The 27,645-nt window shown below is 30.5% G+C and overlaps 2 protein-coding genes across 3 annotated transcripts; both read left to right on the top strand.

The window, feature by feature from the left end:
* Nucleotides 1-385: 385 nt before the first annotated feature.
* Nucleotides 386-4,589, top strand: LOC148237121 (uncharacterized). Of its 2 annotated transcripts, XM_088181969.1 has the most exons (16): nt 386-584; nt 651-788; nt 1,267-1,423; nt 1,494-1,774; nt 1,837-2,055; nt 2,118-2,262; nt 2,322-2,445; nt 2,512-2,686; nt 2,750-2,929; nt 2,996-3,194; nt 3,264-3,328; nt 3,401-3,521; nt 3,585-3,751; nt 3,816-4,238; nt 4,306-4,431; nt 4,501-4,589. In XM_088181969.1, the coding sequence occupies exons 1-16, from the start codon at nt 468-470 to the stop codon at nt 4,528-4,530; spliced, it is 2,667 nt and encodes an 888-aa protein (XP_088038095.1). In that variant the 5' UTR covers nt 386-467; the 3' UTR covers nt 4,531-4,589. The 2 variants fall into 2 exon arrangements, with proteins under 2 accessions (XP_088038095.1, XP_088038096.1); XM_088181970.1 differs by lacking the exons at nt 2,996-3,194; nt 3,264-3,328; nt 3,401-3,521; ... (2 more) ...; nt 4,306-4,431; nt 4,501-4,589 and having other exon boundaries at nt 2,724-2,800.
* Nucleotides 4,590-16,394: 11,805 nt separating this feature from the next.
* LOC148237120 (putative odorant-binding protein A10) lies at nt 16,395-27,133 on the top strand. The gene is made up of 3 exons (XM_088181968.1): nt 16,395-16,648; nt 26,474-26,651; nt 26,718-27,133. The coding sequence occupies exons 1-3, from the start codon at nt 16,643-16,645 to the stop codon at nt 26,858-26,860; spliced, it is 327 nt and encodes a 108-aa protein (XP_088038094.1). The 5' UTR covers nt 16,395-16,642; the 3' UTR covers nt 26,861-27,133.
* Nucleotides 27,134-27,645: the final 512 nt, after the last annotated feature.

Genomic DNA, 27,645 nt, shown 5'->3' with positions numbered 1-27,645 from the left:
CACGGCGACAGTTAAAGTGTGAAACTTTACTTTTCTTCAAATGCGGCCGTTTTTCCTCAATTTCTGCTTTCAGCTTGTCTAGTAATGATGCGTTATCGTTATTGTTTTTCCATTTTTAAGATAGTCGATTAACACAACTTTATGACTATCCCAAAAAATAGTCGCCTTCACTTTTTAGACTCATCGAACAGTCTTGGCCTTTTTCGGAGCCGATTAATTCTTCGCAGTCCATTGTTTCGATTGTATCTTGGTTTCAGGAGTGTACATATTCTCTGTTCTGTGTTTATAACATTTTTTTAACAGGTGGGCCAATTAATAATTTTGTAATGTGATTATTAGCAGAGAAAAATGTATTTGAATTTAAAATGACATTAATTGCTTTGCGCAATGGCAACACCTCGTCGTATCTGCGATTACGGTTGAAGTGCAATAGTGGCAACTCCGAGCGGCGGGTTTCGTTTCAAAGTATGGAAGTGAGCGAATTGTTCGGCGGCGCCGCCCTCGCTGCCCTCGCGCTGGACACTAGTACCTCGAGGCCCGAGGAGCAGGAGGAGGCTGACGAGCGTCGCGAGCGAGAGAGAGAGGTCAGTTCGCACAGGAACTTCTGTCACTTCTGCCACAGGACGACTCAACGTTTGTGCATATTGCAGTTGCAGAGCGAGCTGGACAGAGGTTTGAAGGGCATCATGGACGAAGACGACGATGACGGCGACGAGACCGACGACGAAATGGGAGATTACGATTCGCGGATAAGAGAGTCCGACGCCAACTTGAGACTGATGTACGAGGTGAGGTCGGCTTCGTTTTATTAAGGTGACCAGACGTCCTCTTCTTTTAATTTTTAGTGTCCTTTGATATTTTCAAAATCTGGTCATCTTCATTTTATGTATTAGTTTAACTTCATATACTTTATAAAACAAATTTATTCTTTATCTTCCTGTCATGTACATTGAGTGTACATGTCTTCTTATTTTTTTAATGTCTATAAATATGCCATATAAAAAGTTCATAATACACTTACATATTGAATTATGAGTGTTTTTTGCTTCGCACGATTTCCTTAATTTCTCTTTATTGTCAAACCAAAATAAGTTTGATTCGAAAGTGAATGTAAAACCAGGACTAATTAATGCTACTAGAACAGCAACTATTATTAGAATTTTTCTGTATAAAGTTGCATGACCATTTTGGACTGTGTTTTTTAGAACAGATTAGAACAACCAAATTTATTAAAAAAAAATTAGCTATGTAATTTTTAAAAAATAGTTGAGAGTCAGAGAAGTACAAAAGTTGGGCGAACAGCTAGAAGAATGTCGACGAGAAGCAGCAACGAAAGAAGATCAACTTTACGCTCGTTTATCAATTGCCAATTCGGAAAAGGAACGAGCTGAACATCTGTTGCAACAAACTCAAGAATCCCTAGGTAAATTAATGCGTTCATGCGATTAATCATCACTGATTATTTGTCATAATATTTTTTAAATTTACAATAGCGGCTGGCGAGCATCGTATAATTGAACTGGAACATAAAGTATCTTCGCTAATGACTAAAATGGATTTATTGCAAACAAAGAATGAAGAACTGGTCAATGAAGTGGCTGCGGGAAATGCTAGTTTAATAGATGCTCAAAATCGACTTCAAGCTGCTAAAGCGACCAATGGAAATAATCAAAATACGGACGGGATGTTCAGAGCTCAACAGGAGAGGTATAAAGAAGACACTGATCGTTTAGAGCGCGAATTATCAAGGACTAGGAACAAATTGATAGAAAAGGTTTACATCTTATTAAACATATAAAATAATTATGAAGTACGAACATTATTATAATTCAACAGGAAAACGAGTTATTAGCTTCTGAGAAGCGTTTTATACACATGGAAAGAGCCAAAGAAAATTTGTTAGTAGAAAAAGGCTCCACAATCAACAAGCTGGCGTTGGAGTTGGAAGAGACGCAGAATAGATTAGTGCATAACGATACCATGAAGTTGAATGATAAAATTATGCAATTGACTTCCGAGAGGCACAGTTATAAGCATCAAATAAAAGAATTGGCGGTATGTTTCATAATTTGTTTTTAGTTTATAATAGTTGTTCTTGAAGTAGCTTATTTTTTTAGAGTAAATTAGAAGCTACTGCGAACGAGCTCGTCGATACTAGGGACAATTTTTCTAAATTGCATATTGAAATGCAACGTTTAGAATTGACGCTAGATCAAGTGACTGAAAATAGAGAATCGGATTCTTTCAGTGAATTATGCCGTAGTAAGTTATCATTGTTTTTAAATAAAATCTATGTTTTTATATATTATTTTATTTTATAGGTGGTACTTTAAGCTCAAATAGTGATAAAATAATTTTACTCAAACAAGAATTAACGAAGAGTATAAGGGCTCAAAAATTAAAAAGAGAGCAAATCAATAAATTGAATGCAATTGTACAAAAGAAGTATGTGAAAAATTTGTATAATATTATTCAGGTGAAGTTATAATAATATATTTTTCAATATTGTAGAGATGAAATGATCATTTCGTGCAAGGAGAGCGAAGAAAAACTAATTAAAGAAATTGAAAGTCTTAAAGAAAATCAATTATTAGAAATCAATACGATCAAATCTCACTTGGAAGTTAAGAATAAACTTAGCGATGAACAAAATGATAATAGTGAACTATTGAAAGAAACAAATATGGTACTTACATAAGAGCCATTTATTTAATTTTTAAAAGACATTTATTTAATTTAAACATTTTAGTTAAGAACCAAATGTGAAGAGTTGCAGAAAAGTATAGAAGAAAAAGAAAAAGCTGCTAAAAACGAATCTGAAAATAATAATCTTTTATGCACGGATCTCCAAAAAGACTATAATAAAGTTTCGTATCAGCTCAAAGATGCAAATAGACAGATCGATGACTTTAAAACTATGTATATTGAAGTGAGTTTTTGTATCCATTGAAGAATATATTTTTTAAAGTGGTTGTTTGATCTTGATTTGATTTAGGTCTGTGTAGTGAAAGAAAAATTGTCGAAAGAAGTAGATGAATTAAAATCTAGTAACATTTATAAAACTCTCGAAGAAGAAAGAAGTAATGTTGCTGAGTTATTACATCAGTTAAAGATAGAGAAAACTAAAGTGGATAAATTAGGAAAGAAGCTACTTGATCAGCAGCTGGGTGGTTTTTGCAAGCAATTAAATAATTGTAAGTTATTTTATAAATATTTATTTATAAAAACTTAATAATTTATATTATTTTTTGTAAATATTTCAGTAAAACAAGATGGATTGAAAAGCAACGATGATTTGATGGAAGAATTTAAAATAAACATTTCAATGGTATTTTTAAATTCATATAAAATATAAGTTAAATGTAATTCAAACAAAATATATAGCTTTTACTTTTTTTAGCTGGAAAAAGAAAATTTGCAATTAAAGCAAATGTGTCAAGAACAGAGTGATAATTTATCTTTAATGACTAATGATTTACAAGAATCTAAACAACTAATAATAGATTTGAACACGGAAATAAGTACTACCTTTATTATATTTAATATTAGTAAAGTAATTCTTTTACTGATGTAGATTTTGATAGAATTGCAGCAAAACCGAGAAGTCTTAGTAAATGAATTAAAAAATAAAGCTAAGCAATTCGAGCAATACATAATGGATCAAAAAAGTAAAGCCGATAGCAGAAAAAGTGTTTATACATGGACGGATCAGAACGAAGATCAAAAAAATTATATCGATCCGCAACAGATGGTAATGTTAAATTATGTCATAATTTGTAATTTATTAAGTTTGATTTTAATTTATTTGTTATTAGTCTGCGATAGAAGATAAGATCAGGCAAGACATGGGCTCTCATTTTGCTCTGGAAATAAAAAATGTGGAAGTGGAATACGGTAAAAAGATATTATATGTAAAAAAAGAACTCGAAAGTCACATAGATCAGTTGGGACAGTTGCTGAAGGCAAAAACTAGAGAAGTTGAAACTTTACAAGACGTTATATTGTTGGAGAGGCAAAAAATTAACGATCTGTCAAAGATACAATCTCCGGTCGATAAAGAATCGTTACACAACGACTGTAAAAGACAGTTGCGAGAGTGCAGCGATTATATAGAAAAACTTAAAATTGAAGTTACAACAAGTGACGGAATGAAAAATAAGTTATTGGAAAGTTCGGGAGAGTTAGAGAAAATTAAAGAAAAATATAAATTGATAAAGAAAACAGCTGTTAAATATAAGGTATTATATAATGAAAAAGTATATATTCCTATTGATTATACAAAACTGATTTTTATGTTTATTTTAGGAATATATTATAGAAAAAGATAAGCATGTAAATAGTGAGATTGATAGGATAAAAGAACATTATAAAGAGTCTTTAAAAAAGATGCAAGATAGATTAGATACTTATATAAAAGAAACTGATCAACTGGTTAGTGTTTTACTATATTTTTAAATTACATATTTTCATTTTATAAAATTAATGTATTTCTTTTTATAGGTCAGCAAAAAAATGCATAATAAAGGTTGATGTGAAATTAATTTTATACATAAGACTGAATTGTACTTAATAAATGTATATAAATCTGATAATGTACTTTTCTTTGTAGGTAATTTAATATAGTTATTGACAGATTAGCAATATATTTTATTGTTATTATTTATGTTAAGTAAATGTTATTTTAATGGTCAAACAATCCTTGAACTTATTTCATTATGAAATAATCATGATTGCTATTTTATTGGGTAATCATGAATAATCAATCATTTTTTGTCATATTTTATTGAGTAAATATAGTAACCCAATTTTTTTATTTAACTTTTTTAGGCCATAACCATTAAAATATATTATAATTTCGTTATGCTACCTCTCCTTTGTCTCATTTCTGTTGGATAACAGTATTTAAGGGAAAGAATAGAGTAAAAACAGGCAATGAATTGAGTTGCTGTTAGACATCACTTACTTTTTGGATGCATACTTTTTAAGACCGGACACCCAAATATCAAATAAATGATTACCATATCACACAATAGTTTGAATCAACTTCTCATTTTCACCCCAAAATTATTTCTCAAATATGATCTTACATAAAACATCCACATGTTCTGATGTCTATCTTAATTAAATATACTGCTCGTGATTAATATTATACTACGACCATATGCACGCTAAACCACTTCTCAGAACTAAATAAGAATGATTCTCAGAAAATTTCGGTGTCATATTAATCTGTGAAGATTTGGTTCCGTGAAACCCCATCCCTCTGCCTGGTATCAGAGGTAACAGGTGTGCGAACCATGGCCTAGTAGTGTAGTGTTAGTCGTCGCAGAGGAAGGACGTGCACCACAGAGAACCAACGCCTTCTGGCTTGACGCTAAGGCTTTGCTTTTGAATTGCCGGGCCTCCAAAGAAAGTCTTAGTTGACTCATGCCGCAGAAAACTACCTGAAAATGGACTAACACCAGGGCTTCGCCCTTGGATAGTTGGGCGCACATAAAAGGGACCTCATCAGCGCCTTAAAAACTGCAGTTCCCAGAAAGTGACTTAAAAAATGAGCATTGCAATAATTACAAATGCTCTTAGCAAAAAAGCATCAAGATACAGCTTTGCTCTAAATTCTTTATCAACAAGGAGTATTTTGCTTCGCTGGGATTCCAAATAAAGAACTAACGCGTAGACAATAAATTGTTTAAGTGATACGCGCTCCGCATAACGAAAAAAAAGCATATTCGACCCATAAATATATTACTTTGTATTTGATATGTATTCAGAAAGTTTCAGTTTTAATCGAAATTGAAAATTCCCTGACATTTGTGTCTCATGTGTTTATTTTTTCAAAACATTTGCTTAATATTATTGCTTATAGCTTCATGCATCACAATATTTTGTCGTTCAATTTCTGTTGGCACCAGTGCTAGTAGTTCACTGTAGGCGGTTTCATCCTTTCTCATATAATTCCTCCGATCATTAGGATCTTTTAGCAAATCCTTCATGTTCAAAATTTATGTGTGAACGTCGGTTTTTATTATTCTTTTTTTTCTTATCAACAAACAAATAAAAACAAATGAATTCATCACTAGGCAACATGACTGTGAGAAGTGGATCGATGTTGAGGATCGAGGCCCGACTGAGATAACCGTGCTGGCAAGACTTAGTAAAAACTGCATGGGTGAAAGCCGCTTAAGATGTATAGTAAAAGCACTTGCCTAATGTCTGGTAAGTGTTTGTTTTTTTATCTGAACTATGACCGAATGGTGATAAACGGTATATATGTTTAGACAGGGTGTCATTTGGACGTCACCCCCCCCCCCCCTTGAATTTGACTAGAATCAAGCATGTCATTTAATGAAATACTATGCATCTTATTGACATTGAAATATTAAAAAAACGACCACTGATTTTTGACCCCCTTCCTAGAAAAAAAATCCTGATTTTAAACCAGAAATTCTCAGGTTATTCTTTAAGAAAAATCTTAAAAAAACAGTATCAAATCTATCCCGAATTTTTTTTAAATATGTCATTTCAGTGAAATACATTTTCACCAGTAGATATATATTTTTAATAGTAAAATTATAATTTATCTGGAAGGTGCTAGTAAAATTATATGATTTTAACTTTTTAATACATAGTAATATATACATTTACATACTTATCATTATTTATTTACTTGCGATGTATATATTTTACAGTGAATGTGTATTTTTCAGTGAAATTATATTTTCACTAGTGAAGTCTAAATATATATTTAATAGTAAATATACATATATATATATACTAGCGAAAATGTAATTTAACTGATAGGTGCTGGTGAAATTATATGCTGCTCTAAAATGTCTATAAAGTCAATTTGACAGTTGCGAAACGTCCATTTGCTGTTCTCACCCAAACTTAACCTAATGTTTTATAACTTTAAGTAGGCCAAGTCTAAAATATAAACTAAGCCAACTCATCTCTCAGGGAAAAATAAGCGAAAAAAGAAATACAGATAGAAGTTTGTTTGTCTGCCTTAATATTACACTATGTTTTAAATTTGTGATTACTATCATTTTACTATAAATCGATTTTACAATAAACTTATGATATGAGAGTGTTGGTCAAAGTATATTCAAACTGAATTTTGGTCAATAGGAGGACGTAAAAATAATTATCACTTCTCAGAAGTCAAAAATTCACGTCAAAAGCAATAAAATTGTGTCGGCGCCGTTGCAGTGGGAACGCTCGGTAACGAGCGTTCCCACTGCGACGGCGACGACACGATTTTATTGCTTTTGACGTGGATTTTTGACTTCTGAGAAGGGATAATTGTTTTTTGCGCTATCCTATTGATCAAAATTCGGTTTAGATATGCTTCCTTAGATTCCCACTTATTGTACGTCATAATATTGTTATAAAACGTTCTAATATAAACACCAGATAACCAAACGTTCCCACTGCAACTACGCTGACATGATTTTGTTGCTTTTGACGTGGATTTTTGATCTCTGAGAAGGGATAATTGTTTTTTGCGCTCTCCTATCGGTAAAAATTCGGTTTAGATATGCATAATTTGATTCTCACCTCGTAATATTGTTATGAAAAGTTTTAATATTAACGCTAATATGTATTGAACTATTTCAGTACAAATAGTATGTCACAAACAGGGCTGTGGAGTCGTTAGAAAAAAACACGACTCCGACTCCGACTCCGATTCCGATATTTACCAACAACACGACTCCACTCCGACTCCGACTCCGACTCCGACAAAAAAGTTTAATTTTATCAGGTATTTTTGGTGTTTTTCTACACGTTTAATATTCATACGCTATACACATTCATTATTACGCAATTAAAATTTCATAATTTAAAAAAATGCATTTTATAGAAAAAATGGTCGGAGTCGCTCATTTTTCACGACTCCGACTCCGACTCCAACTCCGGCCAAAACACCACGACTCCACGACTCCGATTCCGACTCCGACTCCGACTCCACAGCCCTGGTCACAAATATGCAATATTATGAAAATAAAGAATTTATGAAACATTATAGAAATATTATTACAGTTGGAGTTTGTTGTATATTTGCAAAATTATTGAAAATAATATGAATGACCCTCGACCGTCGCGCTCCCATCACGCCACCGTCACGTCAGTGTTTGAGATAAAAAAAATCAGCCTCCTACATATATAAAAAGGGTCTCGCATTTGACTAATATTTGTGCTGTGTTCTCTGTACTTGTTTTGAATCTGCTGGTATAACAAAAAGGTCAACCGACCTGCCGATGTTTATGACTTAATAGAGTGAATATTTGAATAGAAGTTTTTTATAATTAATCCATTCATTGGGACCTGTCTTTTATTATTAATTGCTTCAATTTATGAGACTGATAGTAACATACTATTCCGTCGGGTTCTATTAGAGACATGATATTAAGTAAAAAGTCTAAAAAACAGGAATGTGGATAATGATAATACAAAGAAACATGCTTCAAACCCAATAGCGATAAAAGGTTGTTTAAAACTGTTTAATAGCGCCTCACATGGCTTCAAACCTTCGATCCCCTGGATCCTTAACGACCTCCTTTACCTCCTGACCCTCGGCGCTATCTTCGCCAGGAGATAAGTCATTAATGAATATTAATGCACCCGTGGGCAGCATTCTAGCATGAAATCAGCGACAATGAAAGTGAAATTAAGTTGTTGTAGTGGCGGTCCGACTTTGCTTTTTGTCTGTGGGCAAGCGTGGCCTCTGCATTGTCGTGTGGCCAATTTCGTTCATAGAACTCCAAGCATTGGAAGGCCATTCTTGGTCACGCCAATGAGCTGGTGAAAGAAGATACACACGCGTGAATGGTAATTGGTAGATTGCAAGATTCTAGTTTATGATCTATCTACACAAGGACGTTGTATCATTGTTTATTCTGGAGCTTCATTTTGATTATATTTATGGCAGTCAAGTATTCCTTGTAGGTCATAGAACTTACTTTCACAATAAACAATTTTTCTCGTAACTGAGTTTACTCAATATTTATTTACAGAACTTTGTTCAAGTATTTTTAATGTTTTAAAACTTTTAAGGAAAATTTTATTAAATTTATTAAAACATGTTAATGTATTATGTAACATGCAGTCTGTTATTAATATTTATGGAAAGTCTTCAATGGTGATGTTTAGTTATCTAAAAAACTTATTTTCTAAATGTGTATCCGTTGGCATAAACTTAGAGGACTGATAAGCTCTCTCAAGTGGCCCCAGATTCTTTGCCAGTCTCTACATTGTCGTAAAGTGCTATCCCATAAATCGCTACCACTCCCGCCCGTGCCATTCGGCGCGAACACGACCTTACTTTAAGCATGCGCTCGTTTGTCTCTCCTCAGAGTTTAATGCAATTAGGCATGTCGCAGGTAGGCCACAATTGTGACTTGTGGCATGTGCCACTTACATAATTGCCACCTCTCGCCGCGTATCGATACCATTCCTGACTCAGACTGGTTTGGCATTCAATCCGCGAAATATCCACGCAATCAGCCTTGTACGCAATAAGTTCAATTTCCCATACCGATTGGCACGCGCGCGTCATATACCAATTGGAAAAAATTGTGTTTTGGACCTACCTCATCTCATTCTGATTACTGGTCAACAGAGCAAAAAAAAAATGGCTGATATCTCACGAACGATAATGATATTAATTAAAATTAAAAACTCTAATATTAACCAAAGACATTATAGGAAAAAGTGCCAATGTCCACTTTTTTTTTAAATTTGTTTTATTGTCGAAAAACAACCAATGTCCTTAACATTGGTGGTTCTCTATAATAAAATGACTGAACAATGCATCTATAAATTTTAAACTTTGAATGATCATTTATGTATGTCTTCCTCCTTAAAATTTTAAAAGGTTAAAATAATCAATAAAATATTAATTCTCATATTTCATGTAAATAAAAAAAAAGTTTTATATTCCTCGTTTTTGTTAAATGGTGGTATTAAAAAAATGTGATGATATATGTATGTATAATTAAAAACTGTCGACACATATCGATCCTTTTTTATATAGGAGGATTGAGCAGCTTCTATTACATAAACGCCGCAAAAACATAAGAGCAAACGCGTGACACAGAACATATATGCATATCATGTCTATTTTACATAAATAAAATTTCGTTTATGTAAATGTTGAGGGGATACTAATTTATTACATTACTCAAAAAAAATGTGCAACATGTGCATTTTAAATGTAAAAAATACATCTGTTTGAGTGATTCGGTTGTGATTTTTTAGCACAGTCTATTTATAATGAAAGGTTTAATTGTCTTCACACGTGCACCACCTCACGTTTCAAAACAAATATTGAATTTAAACATTAGGACTGTTTTATGTGAAAGTGTATCATAGAAATTTAAGCATAAATGTTTTGCTGAATTGTTAATGTTCACAGTATTTCATAAATACGGAAAATTCTAATAAATAAGTTTTATATTAAGTAGAAAAGCCGATTTATAATTATAAAACATAATTTTGCCTCGAGTCCCGGATTACTTTCTACACCTTATAAAAACTTTGAAAAAAGTAACTCTTTAAAAACCTTAAAATTTTTTTTTTTAATTTTTAAATTTTTTAAATTCAGGCGTTATAGGGTTAATATGTGAGATTATGTGTATATAATACTAACATATTAGATAATAATATTTTTTTGTAAATTAAATTTGACTGCAAAAATTAAACTGTTGATCAATTTATATCTTTCTTTTCGACAGGTACTTGGTATTAAAATTTCATTTTACTTAAAATGTTTAACGAGGTTAGAGTACGCTCGGGATAAGGATGCGGGTTTGTTATTGTGTGCGTGTACATGTATATGAGAGGGAGAAGCGATGTAGCGTGTACTTCGTTGTCTCGCTTTCTCTTTTAAGGACAGTCGCTGATTCGTCAACGCTGGTATTCGTCATTAAAGTGCAGTGTGGCACAGAAGTTCGATCTTCTCTAGTGATTTATTTTAAATAATTTTGTGTTGATATTGGTTTAACCCAGATATGCCCACTGTCCCATGGGTAGGTCACTAAACTCGTGCCACTGTTTTTTATTTATAAATGAAATTTTAAGAGAACAATATTTCTTGGGCATATCTGGGTTAATTGATATCAAGGCTTCAAATATACACTGTAAGTTATTCGTTCTCTTACCCGTGGATTAAAATATTTTAATTATTTTTCCATTAATCCGTACGTTGTTGGTTTTTTTACACTATTCTCTGTAAGGCTTAAAAATATTATTCTTATCGTTGCGCCAATGATAATTTTTTAATTTATTCAATGGATTCTAATGATTTAATAGAGTCGTCGAGCCATTAAACATTCTGCGAATAGTTTCTTTCCCCATTTTATATCTTTTTGCTTTTGAAGAATAGCTAAAGACTTCATTATTTTTTTGACTAGTGAAAGATTTTGAATTTTGCAAATATTTAATTAATGACATCAATGTCTGGTTTCTTCGATTATATAATATATTTTTAATTGTCCGTTGAAATTTCTAACTTAGCTCAGATGTATGTATGTTAAATAAACATATATTTTCTTTTAAAATAAAAAAATTAAATATTCTGAGCGAAATTGTTTTGAGCCATACGGTTCACGCACACAATAACAAACCGGAATCTTTATCCGGAGCGTACTCTAACTTATTTTGATTACTATTTATGTTCAATGTTTAAGATTTCGATTATTAGAATTCTTTAGTTTTATTTAAAAAAAAGAGGCTTTCTAGTCCATCATGTTTTTTTTGCAATGTTTTATTACTATAGTACTAAAAAGCTATATAAAAGAAACATATACTATTTACAGGAAAAAAATTTAAGTTAAAATAAATAAACAGTTCTTGAAAATGATTAAATTTAAGAATTATTGGATTTATGTGATAGCCATAAAAAATAAAATAAAGTCGAATACTTATGGATCTATATTTATTTTTACACAATTTTAACATACATTAAAAAATATAAATAAAATAGCAAAATAATTAAAAAAAAAAATCAAAAACAATGTTCAATTATAGATATGCATATATTAGGCAAATATTCAATATACACAACTTAAAACGAATATAGTTTGCGAATATTAAGGTAGTCGATTCATGTCCTAATGCGATTTTCAATGTTAGGGTTCCTAAAATATGCTCGAAGGGTTTCAAAGGTTGTAGAGCACAAAATTAATTTGTTACATAAGGTTAAATTTTAGTATCTCGTTACAATAAATTAATTATTAAATAAAAAAATATTACATTATAAAATATATATTTTTTATCCATCATGCAATTAAAAAATGTACCTTTTAAAACTGTTTATTATTAATATGTGACAATTCAATTGGTTATTTATTTGTGTGAAATTTGTATTATTTCCATGTAGTTTATGTGTTTCATTTTTTATATTCAGTTATAAAGCGATTTTTGGTGTATTGTGCAATACATTAATGGAAAGTAAATGAGCTTTTATTTTATGTTTTTTCCAGTAGCTCATTTGCCAATTGGTGTTATGCTAAATACTTTTTGTTATGCTTGTCGGTAACTTAACAACATTACTCATAACATGGTTCTTAAGAATATTGGCACATAATTCGTTTCAAAATTGATTTAGCATTATACAAACAAACGTAATTAGTTTAAATATATTAGAAAGCCAAAGTAAGAAACAGAAGTAACTCTTCGTCATGTTAGTTCAAAGTTGAACTATTGTTTTATTCAAGAAAATATTATTTCAATGAAACTTTATGATATAAAGTTTTATTATGCATTTCTCCGAATGCCTTATGCAACAGTATATCGACACGGTCGAACCTTTCATTGTCACCTTGAGCACACTTTCACCTCAACTGTTTGATGCGAGTGTTTAAAACTTCAGTTTCCTCTTGCTTCCACTGCCACAGCCCGCAACGAAGATCATATCGGCACTCTTTTACGAACAATCTGATCTTTGGACATAACAAAATGTTTATGTATTCTATAAAATATCTCTGCATAAATATATTTGATAACTTTCACCAGACGTCGTCATCATTATCATAACTAGTTCGTTTAAATTGTAATGATGACGCATTGGTAGTAATATGCCATAACAATGTTGTAATCAAATGCCATTTATTATGTAAGTATCATGGCAAGCAAAATAAATTTCCAGTGTGTTCTAAAAGTAATATATTTTTATTAAATTAAAATATAATTCTTACTACAATACAAAAGAATCTAGATGAGTTGATCCATTCCAGTGCCAAGAATTTATATTATACACAGTATCCAGGTAGGTTTTTTTCACCTGTCGTTGTTTGAGCACTTCAAATAGATAAAAACGGTCTACGCTTAACAGGTAAACAAGGACGAGGTGTCTTAACAATGAAATCACCGTGGGGTCAATATAATTGCCTAGTATTAAACAGGAGTGGTGCTCGAGTGTCTTTTGAAGCGTGCGAAGGTCGTGAAGAAGGTGATCAGGATAGTAAAAAATGCGATGGGATGATGCGATAAGACGGGTTCAAAGAGTATATTCAAAGAAAATAAAAACTGTATAAAAAAACATATTTTTTAGTACTTTGGATTCAAGAAAAATCTAATCTTGGGTAGCAAAATCGAAAAATATATTGCTACAATACTTGAAAAGAAAGTGAGAGAGGCATAACTTGTCATTCGGATCTAGTGCTTAATATAGTTATAAAGAAATGGCTTTATAAACTTGAGCGATACTAACGATTAAGAAGATTTGAAGACCATGTCAAGGGGGAAGAAAATTGTGCTTGGAGTTGTAAAAATTCTGTTGTATGTAAGCATAATGTAAAGAGAATAAATAATATTTAAAGAGCAGTAAGTTGTTTTAAAGTTTAAAATATATTAATACAAAGAATTAATTAGTTTTCAGACAAGTTTTTCTGAAAGAAAGCAGCAATATGGGAAGACAAAGAAGAGAAGAACTCAAAGTTGAATTAATAGTGTCGGTAAATTTGGAAGCATATTCTTGTGGGCACTGTGATAGTTCTTGAACTGACTGTGTTACCGCAAATAGAGTATACAGTCAAGTAGTTCGGCTGCCATTTTGTTTGAGTGGAGCTCACTGTATGTCGTGTATATGTTTGTTATTTAGTTTTTTATGCTATACATTCTATCATTTGTAGAACTTTGTTTTGGAATCTCTGGATGATGGCAATTAGGGACGTCATTTCAAATTTTTCTAAGGGGGGGGGGGGAGAAGGCAAAAGCTGGCCAGTCAATGATCGTTTTTTGTAATATTTCAATTTCATTAATATTCATAGTATTTCATTAAATGACATGTATTTGTTTAGAATCCACGTCAAAAGCAATTAAATCGTGCCGTCGCCATCGCAATAGAAACGCTCGGTTGTTTAACGTTCATATTAAGATTTTTATAAAAATATGCCATTTCAGTGAAAACATTTTGACGGATAGATATATGCATTTTCCGGTGAAAATATAATTTATCCTGGCAGGTGCTAGTAAAATCATATAGTTTCATAGATATTTTAGAGCAGCATATTATTTCATTAGCGCCTATCAGTTAAATTATATTTTTGCTAGTAGTTAAATTATATATATATATATATATATATATATATATATATATATATATATATATATATATATATATATATATATCTTTTGGTGAAAATGTATTTGGACTTTACTAGGGAAAATATAAAAAAATACACATTTACTGTAACATTTGTAAACCGCATGTAAATAAATAATGTGTAGTATATCTGATTTTGAAAATATCACTAAAATAAAAAGGTCATGTTTGAGTTTTTTTTGTTCGAGGGGGACAAAGGGGGACAACATTTTTGAGAACAATCCTTTTCAAAGGAGGACGTCTGGTTATCTTATACGTATGGAAAAGTTCAAATCATATAATTTTACTAGCACCTGCCAGATAAATTATATTTTTACTGGTAAAAGTATATATCTACCAGTGAAAATGTATTTAAAAATGTTTTTACTGAAATGGCATATTTTAAAAAATATTTTGCGATAGAGCCAAGACCGTTTTTTTTGATTTTCTGGTTCAGAATCAGGGACGTCATTTCATATTTTTAAATATTTTTATTCCATTAAGATTCATAGTATTCAATTTTTTGCCCAAATTCAAGGGAGGAACAAATTTCACCACCTGCCCCTCCCAAAATAACGTCCCTGAAGGTGATGGTGGAAACACAGGCGCTACTCCAAAGTTGAATCCCATATGTCCATACTGGTTTGATAATTAACTTATTTCCAGTGTCATCTAGGATCTTCACACCATCCAGTGCATTTTTCGAAGTTGTGAATCTTTTGTCGTTACAGGCGTTGATTTTGTTGAATTTGTTTCCATTGTCCAAGTTTTCATCCATTGTTAGATTACGTTTACGTTTCTCTGGAGGTTTTTTGACGCTTTCAATGGGTCATGATGAGAAGCGATCACAGTGTTGCTATTATAGCTGTATATATTAGATAGAGTACTGATCGCAATACACTTCTCTGTGGAACTCCAGAGTTGATTTCATTCAGCTTCGTTAATTCTGCGTTGATTTTCTCGCGAAAGTATCAAGCTCTAATGTAGTATTCTAGTATTTTATATTTTTTTTCGACAGGTTTACTTTTATTTTAAAGAGCAGTCCATCGTGCCAGTCCGTTAAAAGCCTGACTGATATCTATAAACGCAGCGGTGCAATACATTTGGCACTCAAAAGCATTGCTGATTTTTTTCGATTGATTCGTAAAGCTGGAGACAATCGACAGTATTATGTTGGTTTAACGGACACTCGCGACAGCCCAGGTAGGAGGTCGTGCCTAGCCTCAGTTTTAAAGCAAAAGCCGGACTAGGTAAAGGTCGCATTTGCGAGAGCTGATTGCGCAAGGCTATATTATTAAAATATTTTAAATCAAGCAAATTAAACATTGTTTTTATAAATTTAATTTACCTACCATCATATGTGCGTAATTAAGCTGATTTTAACGTACATGCTTAAGGTGATATTCATCTTTAATATACAGATAAAACACTTCTTTAAATCATAGTGCTAGCAGGGTTTTGTGACACAGTAAGTGTCTACCCATTTTTTCGTGGATGTCTTATTTTGTACACCACCATCCAGATTTAGCACTCTTTTTATGTTTTGTAATGAATATATTTATGTATATATGTTGTAACATGAGTTTTTTTTAATTATTAATAACATTATTATTATATAAAAAATATGTTTTTTTTTATTTTCAGTGTTACTACGAAGGTCTTAAAATGGGCTTTAGTCTAGGTGTAAAATGAAAGAAGAATAGTCGTCTAGTCATTGTAGGGTTAATGAAGGATCAGTTCAAGAAAATTGCCCAAGTGCCCCCCACGACGACCGTTGCATACTTGGGTAAGTGGCCGGCGTTAACAAATCAGTTTTAGTACGGCCCTCTCTCCTATCGGTCGCGACGACATTACCAGGAAACTACCATACCAAACCAAACATTTCTCGGTACCGCTAATGGTGTGTCTCTCTCGCCGGCTATATAGACGATAAAAGTGAAAGCCTCCCGCATTCCGTCCTTAGTACCTGTTTAAAATAGAGCGGCGCCAGCGCGCGAGGTGTAGTTTGCTCGACTGTTCTGCGCCGAGGGAACACTCTTACCAGTGATTAGTGCAAAGATGAAGGTGAATATAACGAGATTTACCTATGTATCTAGGCTTAAGAAAGTAGATTTTTTTGCGTTGAAATTGCATTGTATACGATTTTCCATACTTATAATTTAGTATATATTAGAACGATCTTTAGATATGTTTATAAAATATCTTCCCAAAATAGTCATATACATATAAATATTTACATATAGATTCTATTGATTCAGATAAATTTAAATAATACCTATATTTAAGATTAGTTTTTCATACTCTAATAATAAACATGACAACATAAATATACGATCAATGTTTTCCTTTTTTTTTGTAATATAATTTACATCGGCGTTTTATTTTTTTAATTTAAAAATATCAATGGAAAATACTTGAAACATATAGATTGACAATGTATGTTTTTTTTTTAAATTCCAACTTCTTTTTATTTTATTTTTATTTTTTAAACGGCTGCCGTGTGCATTGAATTTGTCCTTGAAATCATATATTGATAGACAGGTCTTGATTTTGTTAGTGTTAACGATTTTTATGCTAATTAATAATATAATATATATTTTTTTTTCATAACCAAACAATTAACGATTTATGTTTATATCTTAAAAATATATTAAGTTATATTTATAATTTAGGGGAGGGGCTTACCATGCAATTTTTATGTATATGATGCATGTAGCATAAATCAAAATTAGTTTTTTCATAACAAATTGCTGATTTTCACTAAAATATTTTAGCAATTATTTTAGTTTATAAGTTACTTTAACATATTGAGTATATTTTTTAGTAATATATGTAGTATATATTTGACAGTTTTATTTATAATTTATAATTTATAATGAATTATTATATATTATTAAATTTATAAAAATATATGGTGTAATTTAATTTTTAATAAAATAAATTTAAAGCTTAAATAACATATCACGTTTATAGTTATAAATATATTTATCTATACTATTTATTTAGCTAATAGTTATCTGTATAATAGAATCAATACAATATCAAAAAAACATACATAGATAATATAAATATAATAAATTAATTTGAGTAAAAATATTATAATTGCAATCAAAATGCAGGCTACTCAACGAGACAATTGTATGCCATTTTTTATATAGTTATTAGTTAAAAAAACAAATTTACATAAACATATGCATATATCTAATATGCAGTAATTCATTTAGGCAAATGAAGTAAAAAATGTTATATGTGCATATAAAAACAATTATAAATGCAGACCATGAGGTAAAAAAGTCCTTCAAATACTTCGTTGTATCTGTGTCAGATTTTTTTTATTTTAAAATAAGTTTAATTTTTAGATTAAACATTTATTTTATAATATTTTACAGTAAATTTCTTCTCTTTATGACATTTTTTTAGATAGTTTTAGGTATTAAATCAATTTAATAAAAATATATTTATGTCTGTAATGTTTAGTTATTTATTTAAGTAAAAAAAAAAGATATTATTTTTTAGCATTTAAAAATTATTTTTAATGCAGGCCACATAGTGAAAAAATTTTATGCCATATTTTTAAAGAATATCTTATTCATAATTTGAGTTCAATGATTTTTAAACTTTTTATACAGCAAGAATCTTAGATATTTTCATCTGAAATGATTTTATGAATGCATTTTTAGTAGAACAATTTTAGTTAACATAAATATAATCGTATCTGTAATTTTTTTTATTGAAAGTCCTTTAACTTTTTCGCTAATGCTTAATTGTAGACAATATCTTAAGTATCTTTTTTTAGATATTTTTGTTTAAAATAGGTATAATTTTTATATCAAAGATTTCTTACATAAGATTTTAAAATAAATTTCTTCTTATACTTACAATAAATTTCTTATTATATTGGAATTTAAAAATTATTATAAATGCAGGCCACGCAGTAAGAAAAAATAATGTATTTTTTGAGTAAAAGTCGCTAATGCTTAGTTTAGACAATATCTGAAAAAGATATTTTTGTCTAACATAAGTATTTATATCAAACATTTATTTTATTAGATTTTATAATAAATTTCTTCTCTTTATGGCATTTTTTGTATTTATAAGTAATAAATCAAGTTTTTAAAAATATATTTAAATTTGTAATTTTTTTGCATCTAAAAATGGCAGTGAGAATATCTTATGCCATATTTTTTTTATTCAGATCGAACATTTATTTAATGAAACTTTACGATCAATTTCATTCCTTAATATCATTTTTTGTGGTTTTTAGTAGAAACGCAAATTAAAATTAATATACTCGTATCTGTAATATATAGTTATTTATTCAAGCTAATAAAGAAAAAAATATTAAATTTACATTTAAAAATTATTACAAATGCAGGCTACGCAGTGAGAAAATATTGTTTTTTTTTTAGTAAAAGTCCTTCAATTCTGTTCGCAAATACTTAGTTCTAAAAAATATTATAATATATAAAAATATTGGTGTACATATTAATTACTCTTAGCATTTAAGTTGTTTTTTTAGATATTTTTATCCAAAAAAAATATAATTTTTAAATCGAACATTACGATTTTTATGCCATATTTTTGTGGTCATCAGAAAAAAATATCTGGAATATGCAGCTGTTAATTTAAGCAAATACAGAAAAAAAAATTATATTTGCATTTTAATATTTTTATAAATGACAAAAATTATTGCCATTTGTTTTAGTGAAAGTCCTTATATTTTTTTAAAAATGCTTAGCTGTAAAAAATATCTTTAACATATTTAAGTTTTTAATACTTCAAACATATAGTTAGGTGCCATAGCAACATTTTTATCTAAAATATTTGTAAATTTTTCATCGACAATTTATTTTATAATATTATATAATAAATTCCTTTTCTTTCCTCTCTAAAATACACCGATTAGTATTTTTTTTCTAAGATGTTTTATGCGCATATCTTTTATTTGTTTCTTGTCATTATAAACAAAAACAGTGCTTCTCAATGCAATTTAGTTACGAAACCCTTTTAGAAACTTAATTTGCCCTATGTTATTACGAGACAATGATCTAGAGTGCCTTCTTTTTATGTTCTGAAGAAGGAATAAAGCCTTATAAGATATTATTTGTAATAAATAATACATACTTTCACTTTAAATTTAGTGATGTAAGCTCATCACTAAATTTAAATCAGAGTTAATAAAATATGTAATTTTTCCAGTGTTTTTTCAAGTTGGCAACATTATTTTTCGTATAGGCATTTCTTAGTCTTATAAATTAAAACGCCACGTCGAATGTTTTGGCCTTAATCGCATTTTTTGCGTCTCGCATTTTTCACGCTACGCCGAGTGCCGAAAGTTTTGAGTTACACCTACGAGGGCTAAATGTGAAAATTCGATCGCGCCATTGAACATCCCCCATTTCTTCCTCCGAGAAGCGATTCTTGCTATTTGTTCGCGGATCAGTGATTTTCAACCTACGGATCGGATCGCGTTATCCTACCGACAGGGGAGTAGTATAAAGAGAACAGGAAGAAAAATTAACATCGAGAAATGTCTGAATTGCAGGTGCTAAATTGCAACTGCGGAATAATTAAACAGGATATACGACCACCTGGTGACCGTGTATCCCTTTGGCACTGGGACTGTTTAACCCTTAACACACAGGCGACACCTGTGACTATTAGATCAAGTCGTACAATTTGGATTGGGTAACACCGGTGAAAATGGCATATTGGGTCGTAAAACAATTAAACTATCTATAAAAGCAATATTATTTATCATTCTGCGTAAACGTTTGACAGTGTTTCTCAAATTTTAGCTATGTGAAGTATTACTTTAAGTAATTATATTTTCACGTAGATCGTTTAATAAAGCATAATGTTTTTATTAACTATTATGAAATGGGCTTAACTTCACTTAAACGTACACTAAAATCAATGACGAAGAAAACGCTATTGGTGACACTACAAAAATAGGTATTAAAAACGGACGCAGCAGAAAATTTCATTTTTGTTTATTGTTTCATTTATTTTTATATTATGTTATAGAAACTAAACACACATAAAATAATGCTTATGTTAGATCAGGGTGAATTACATTTAATGTCATGTGAACTACATTTGATTTTTAAAATTATTTAATATATGTATATAATGTGACTTTTTCATTAGTTAATTTAAATATTTTTAGAATTGGTGGACGTGTGGTTTTACTTTTGCAAAGACAAGACACGATACCACATCTTTAATAATAGTTCTTCCTGAAGAAAAGATACAATAAAAGCAAATCGCGTTAGTTTTTAACACTACCTCCAAAACCACCGTATTAAGGGAAAGTTGTTTTAATGTGGCCGTACGATAATTACAAAGGATTGGTAAAATAACGCTCACTCGATGCGTAGCAAGTAGTGTAATTTTAGCCAAACTGAGATCCATATCCATATAAACTTCCGTTGTAACCTGAGAGGCGTATGCCTAATGCGTTACAATTGGATAAATGTTACTTTGAGTAAGGGCCGGTTTTTAATAATGGCGCATTATTTGTTATAAATAAAAAATTGAGGCTGCTTCCGAGGCTCAAAACTACCTAGTTAGTTAAAGATTTTGTTTGTGTGGCTATTGTGCATTCAAGGTGTTTAACCGATCTCTAATGTTTATATTTGTAAGTCAAACCATTTTCCTTTGCAGATTTCTTATTGTTATTATCCGTCAGAGTATGTAACATAATTTTAATATAACATATGTAGGCGTATTAAATAAGCCCAAAAAATAGTTTTAGATAATTTATGTATTTTTTACCATAGTAATCAAAAATTTCAATGCGTTTCTTGGACTATTATATTTTTCATAATAATTTTTTCAGGACCCAACGCACGCATAATTTCCGATAGACGTTGATAACAGTTTTATAAAAAAACTGTAATCGACAATTTTTTGTTTCGTTAAATGCCTAAAAAAACGATATTTATTTATTTTTAATAATTTTCCGTTGTAACCTGACAGGCGTAAGTCCAATGCGTTACAATCTGTGTTGGGTCGTTTTTTTGATGATGAAAATTCGAGGGCCGCTGCCGGGGCTCGAACCTGAAACCTCAGAGTTACTAGTCTGAAACGTTACGAACTACGCTATTACGTTAAATGAATACAAAATAGCATATTAGTTTGTATGGCACTTCACATGTGTACATAAATGATTTATTATGAGTGAGTAGCGCGAGATTATAGGCGTGTAATTTAATTATAAAATATTTCAAGACGCACACCTTGTTATGTATATAAATAAAAACTAGTCATGCGATAATTTAAATTTAATTTAATTTATTTGCCATTTGATTATAATTGCCATTATAAAAAGGGCATATTAAAAAAAAATCAACACGCTATATTTCGTAGCGTTAAAATATAATTGCATGTTTCTTGAAATCGATGTAAAAAGTATCTTAAAATTCGTTTTGTACGCTTATTGTTATATCCAAAATCAAAATGGCGGACGTTTCCTTATTATTGCCATTAAAAATAATTATGCGAATAAAGAAACAAACAATAAAAAAAAATCAATTTGCTTATCGAAGCGTGATAATTATAAAATAATTCGCTTGCATTGCTATTTCGTATTACATTATATTATATAACACACTTCCGTATTTTAACCATAAAAAAATGTGTGCTATAAATTTTTTGGTCGTTTATATTTATATGTTGTACATATAAATACATATAAAAGAGCATAGAGAGTTCCAGTTCGATTAATTTTACATTATCTATGTCATTGGGTGTTTAGGCATATTTTGTATTAAAACACTTTTCTTAATTTATGCCGCATTATAATCATAATATTATAATAAAAGTCTAATATCTGTCTGTAACATAGCGTAATCGGCATAAATGTTTTTTTTTTATTATATATTTATTATTAAACTGAAGCCCCACTTACAATATATTAAATTCAAAATTGGATAATATTAAAAAAAAAACATATAGAGAAACTACTCCATGATAAATGATCCATTTTATTTAATCCTATCCTTTCTTGCAATTTAGGCATCGATGGCCTTTGACTTACGAATCTCGATTTGGTCTTAGAAGCTAGCTATCAAGACGCTTCATTAATCCCCGGGCTTCGGCTCTCGAGCCTTAGCAGCTAGCTGATAGGGCTTTGTCTGAACTTGTCTATTAGATAAGTAGGTTTAATGGATGCACGCTGCTGTCACTGAGATTGATTGATTACGCCTGAAATTCGGCACCGAAACTCTCTTCTTTGTGTGCCGTGGAAAACCTCGCGGGTGTAAAAGTTTTCGCTTGAATCATTGATTGCCTTAATGCGTTTCCCGAAAAAGGGCGAAAATAATTTTCTTCCCAAATTTGAAAACACGCACTTTGAAGAGGTACTTATTTTTATTGCGTATTGTTCGGTAGCATTAATGGATTGCGAAAGAATTGATCGGTGTTAGTCTGAAGTGCTATAATTCAAGGGCATAATGGCTTAAAAAATAATATTCAAATTATTATATTTGCTTGAAGATGATTCCTGAGGAGATCATACTGGCAATAATGTTCTTCCTGAGGATTCAACACTCATTGCAGAATAGAATAAGCATAATCTTTTCCGCTGGTTATCGATTAGCAGGAGTGAACTAAGGATAGAATTGGTTTGGAGCACACCGTGTAGATCGTTTGGTGGTTCATGAGTGGGTGACTTGATTTAGAACAGGGTTTTCAAATCATTTTCTGCGGTTAAGTATTTCATAAAACATAAAATTTTAACGATACATTTTATTTATTTTGTAGGGTAAATAATGATTCATAATCACAGTTAAAATTAATTATAAAAAAAATAATTATTTAAAACATAACACATAAATAAAGTTCTTAAGAACTTCAATGATTGTGAGTCCTTGAATTGTTATATATTTTTGTATTCAGCTACAATTAGGCATTCTGATTTCTCGATGCTATTTATTTAACATTTCATTAGATTTGTGAGCAAATTTATTATTGCTGCCAACCGACTAATGACATAAAAATATGTGCATCGGGTGCGAAAATTTAGTCTTTATTTATCACTCGCCTGTTAATATATAGTCATAAATGTTTTAATTCTGATTATAGAACATCTTTATTGCAAACAAACTTTTCGCGAAACACCAGTTTTAAAAACCGCAAGTAACAGAAATTCATAACAATAACGAATTTTTATTTGATGATGATTTTAACTTGGTATACATCAAGATTTAAAAAAAAACAAATGACAAAGTGCTGCTGCCCTTTGGTGCATGTTGATTAATGCGGTAACTATTTTATGCTATTGGTGCAAATTTTAATTTATATTAGTTACATTTTTTTCTTAAGATTATTCTGTTTTTTTTTTTTAATTATAAACGACAATTGAGTCACTTGGATGAATAAATTCCAAGATGACATAAGAATCCGTATTGTCTACATTTATAATTATTCAAACTAGCATTTACTATTACTAATTTGAGCATTCGTGCGTAAAATGTTTTCACGCTGGCAACTTTCCACCTTGTACGTTTGAAACGTTAAACGCAAAGTTCACTATTATTCTTTATTAAACATGACGCGTTTTTAAGTCACATGCGAGTCAGTCACGTGTATTTTCATTTTCTCAAATTATAGCCAGACATGAGTGAGGGCATTGAAACGAAACGATATTCGATTATCCGGACGAGAAGCGGTTAACCAGGCGTTTGCTACACGCATCGAGTTTATGCTTCCGAGCGGATGGGGGCGCATTAAAATCCACAAATACCTCCGGCGAATATATGATACGCGGCTCCATCTTCCGCTGGCAGCAGGTGTGGCCGATTCCCTAAATCGGGCCAACCCCGAAGGCCAGAAGTGGATAATTAATGCAAACGAAACATAAAATTGGGCCACCCTTGCCCCCACAAAATAGCATAGGCAACGCGTAGCACCTTCATCACGAGGCGCCACTGTCGGGCGCGTCCAGACAATCCGATTTTTTAAAATTTTAAATATGTAAGGATTTTTTTGTTAAATTATGTTGTTTGTAATTATTAAGATTTTTTGTATAATGAATATTTATTTATGTTACTTGGTGCATTATTGTGATGCATGTGCGCGAAGCAAACGTACACTAACGACGTCGGCGAGCCTTTTAAAATCGTACGCGATTGCGCTTCGGATTTTTTTAAAATGTGGTTGACCTTAAAGTGTTAAGTGGCGTTATTCTAAGTGGGTATTATGTTTTTTTAATATCTCGACCTATCACGGACTTCCTAAATCTTTGAAAATTCACAAAATATACATATGTTTTTTAAAAATTTCTAGTATTGATTTCGAAGTTAGGCTGAACTCTAGTTTATTCCAAGTCAGAAGCGAAGTGATAGTTCTAGATAAGTTACGAAAGTGATATGGTACGGCACATTTCTGGTTTATCAGCACTTCAGAATTAGAGAAAAGTCCACCTCTTTCAGTCCTCGATCCTCTGATGTAAATAATTCGGGGTGGAACCAGACTTTTTGTTATTGTCAAATACAGATTTTGTTGATAAGACTATTTAACGTGTATATGTCTTACAATAGATTTAAAATCAGTATATTTAGTGATATCATAATCTACTTAAATGCGTAATCCAAAGTTTCTGTAACTGTTTCAGCATATATATTTGCCATTTGAATGGCTTAAATTAACACCGTTTTATGTTTATCCGTTCGGATATGCATGATCGATTTTTTCTTATGCCGACAAAAAAGCTCTTTGATCTTAGTAAATTTACGGGACACAAATCTATTAATTTTATGACCCTTTTTTTTTATTTTATTATTATTTTCTACGGGCAATTATTAAATTATCAACAAATTTCGGTTAATTTATACTATAAATATGTTTTGAATCAGCGAGCGTTAAGAATCTTTTTTAGAAGACTTATTATTTTTTTCTCAGATGTTATATAAGATGATTTAACAGCATTTTTTTGTCTAAAAATAATATTTTTATTACTTTAATAAATTTCTTAATCTAATATTAAAAAATGTCTAACAACAGTTCCTAATTTATTATTTAAATTTTTCAATCAAAATTAAGTTTGTTAAGTGTTATATAATATATAAAAAATAAAACGCATTTGCCCTAAAATATTTAATTTTATGGTACTTCTTGTAGAGATGTAATAAACCTTTTTTTTTCAATATTTCGAGCATTATACCACAATTCAATACCCAATTTCTACTGCTATAAATGTTTATTTAAAGTAATTATGTATCTTATGATTAATTGTTTAATGAATATGTATTATGATTGTCAATTTAGAAATTACAATAAATAATCAACCCTGTTGAGAAAAAGAAAGCAAAGATTCCGTTTTAACATAATAAGCGTTAGCCTAATGCGTTACAACGTATATATATTATTTTTATTTATTATTTATTTAGTACATATATGATTATGAGCTAAAGTAGCTGAACATTAGTTCTTGTTTATATCTAATATGTACACATAAGTACACTGATTTTATTTTATAAAAACAATCTGTATTTTTTATTAATTATTTAATGTCGTTTAAATTACTTAAATTTAGTTAAAGTGAAGTTAAACTGTGACGCAATAGTAAAAAAGGGAAAATATTTAACATTATATTTATATATTCGATGATGCATTTTCAAAATATAAGATACTAGTTAATCAAGGTTTATTTATCAATGCAATCTACAAATTTACAACTTTCACACAATCTTATGTACCAAAACAAATAATAAAATTCTCAATACCAAATACATACATTAAAATATGTAAATATTTTATTAATGTGTAAATCTCACACTCGCGTCACGTACGCAAACTAAAACAAGTTTTCCACGTCCTTTGCATACAGACATTAATATGTACATACATATATTTTATTAATATTATTCTGTTTATTTGTTACAGTTTTTATTGAGTTTTGTCTGCGTCATGACTGTGGCTGTAGTCGTATGCTCTGCTGCTACTACTAGAGTTACAGACGATGCACTAGAAATGGCTCTTAACGACAAACGCTATCTGATGCGTCAGCTCAAGTGCGCTTTAGGAGAAGGTCCTTGCGATCCTGTCGGAAGAAGGCTTAAAAGTGAGTTGGGTTCTGTATAATAAAATCTAAAAAATACATATTAATGAATCGAATCTTGTCTTTTAGGTTTAGCCCCTTTAGTGCTTAGAGGCTCTTGTCCCGAATGCACTCCCCAAGAGATGAGGCAGATCCAAAAGACTCTGAGTCACATCCAAAGACAGTATCCCAAGGAGTGGTCGAAGGTCATCAAAGAGTACGCAGGGTTATAATTTAAATAAATTAGTATTGTATGTGTAATCATCGGTGACATTAAAGTAGTGCTTTAATAAGAAAAAAATAGATGAACATAAAATTTATTTAATTCTCCTGAATTGTATGCACTGTCGAACGAAATGTACTTATTTCCAATGTTACAGATTAAATAAAAATGTTTGCGTTTACTGTATTTTAATGTCACTTCTGAACAGTATCTCAATTGAGTAGTGATTTATTTAATTGTGTAATTAGTATAAGTTATTTTTAATAAATAAAATGATTTGAAATAACGATTTTTTAATTATATTTTTAAAAATGACTTTTTTGCACGGAGCCACCCTTTCCTATGCAGCCGTTATGAAACATTTAAAAATATTCGTACAAACTTAATTTTTAACACAACAGGTGTGTAATATTTTTTTCAAGAAATTTACTGATTTTTGAGATGAAAATTTACAATTAAAAATTTCCGAGTTAAATCGGGCATGACCGGAAAGGGGTTAATAGGCAAGTAATAAAGAATGACTGTCTTTTTGTATATTCTTTTTGTTCGGCTGTCCATTCCCGATCGATATAATAAAATGTCATTAGTTTGTCGGCAGTTGCCAATATTGTCTGAGCTAAAAAAATTGTTTATAAATCAAATGAAAATATGAAAAAATAGCTCTAAAATATATGTTATTCAATGCAACACTATCTAAATTTTAGAGGAAACAAGTCTGCAGCAATAATACCTATTTTACAAATAAATGTGTGTTGTTTTATTGAATAAAATTCAAACTATTTGTCATTTGTTTAA

Source organism: Plectrocnemia conspersa, unplaced genomic scaffold (genome assembly GCF_051122295.1).
Source record: "Plectrocnemia conspersa isolate PC_06_02 unplaced genomic scaffold, ASM5112229v1 ptg000003l, whole genome shotgun sequence".
Taxonomy (NCBI): domain Eukaryota; kingdom Metazoa; phylum Arthropoda; class Insecta; order Trichoptera; family Polycentropodidae; genus Plectrocnemia; species Plectrocnemia conspersa.
Note: the sequence above shows the minus strand (reverse complement) of the source record. Positions and strands in the feature narration are given on the sequence as shown.

Coding starts and splice junctions, on each gene's coding strand:
- LOC148237121 (XM_088181969.1), top strand. CDS start 468: ATGGAAGTGAGCGAATTGTTCGGCGGCGCCGCCCTCGCTGCCCTCGCG. Junction 789..1,266: donor ACTTGAGACTGATGTACGAG/GTGAGGTCGGCT, acceptor TTTAAAAAATAG/TTGAGAGTCAGAGAAGTACA. Junction 2,446..2,511: donor AATGCAATTGTACAAAAGAA/GTATGTGAAAAA, acceptor TCAATATTGTAG/AGATGAAATGATCATTTCGT.
- LOC148237120 (XM_088181968.1), top strand. Junction 26,652..26,717: donor TGTCGGAAGAAGGCTTAAAA/GTGAGTTGGGTT, acceptor CTTGTCTTTTAG/GTTTAGCCCCTTTAGTGCTT.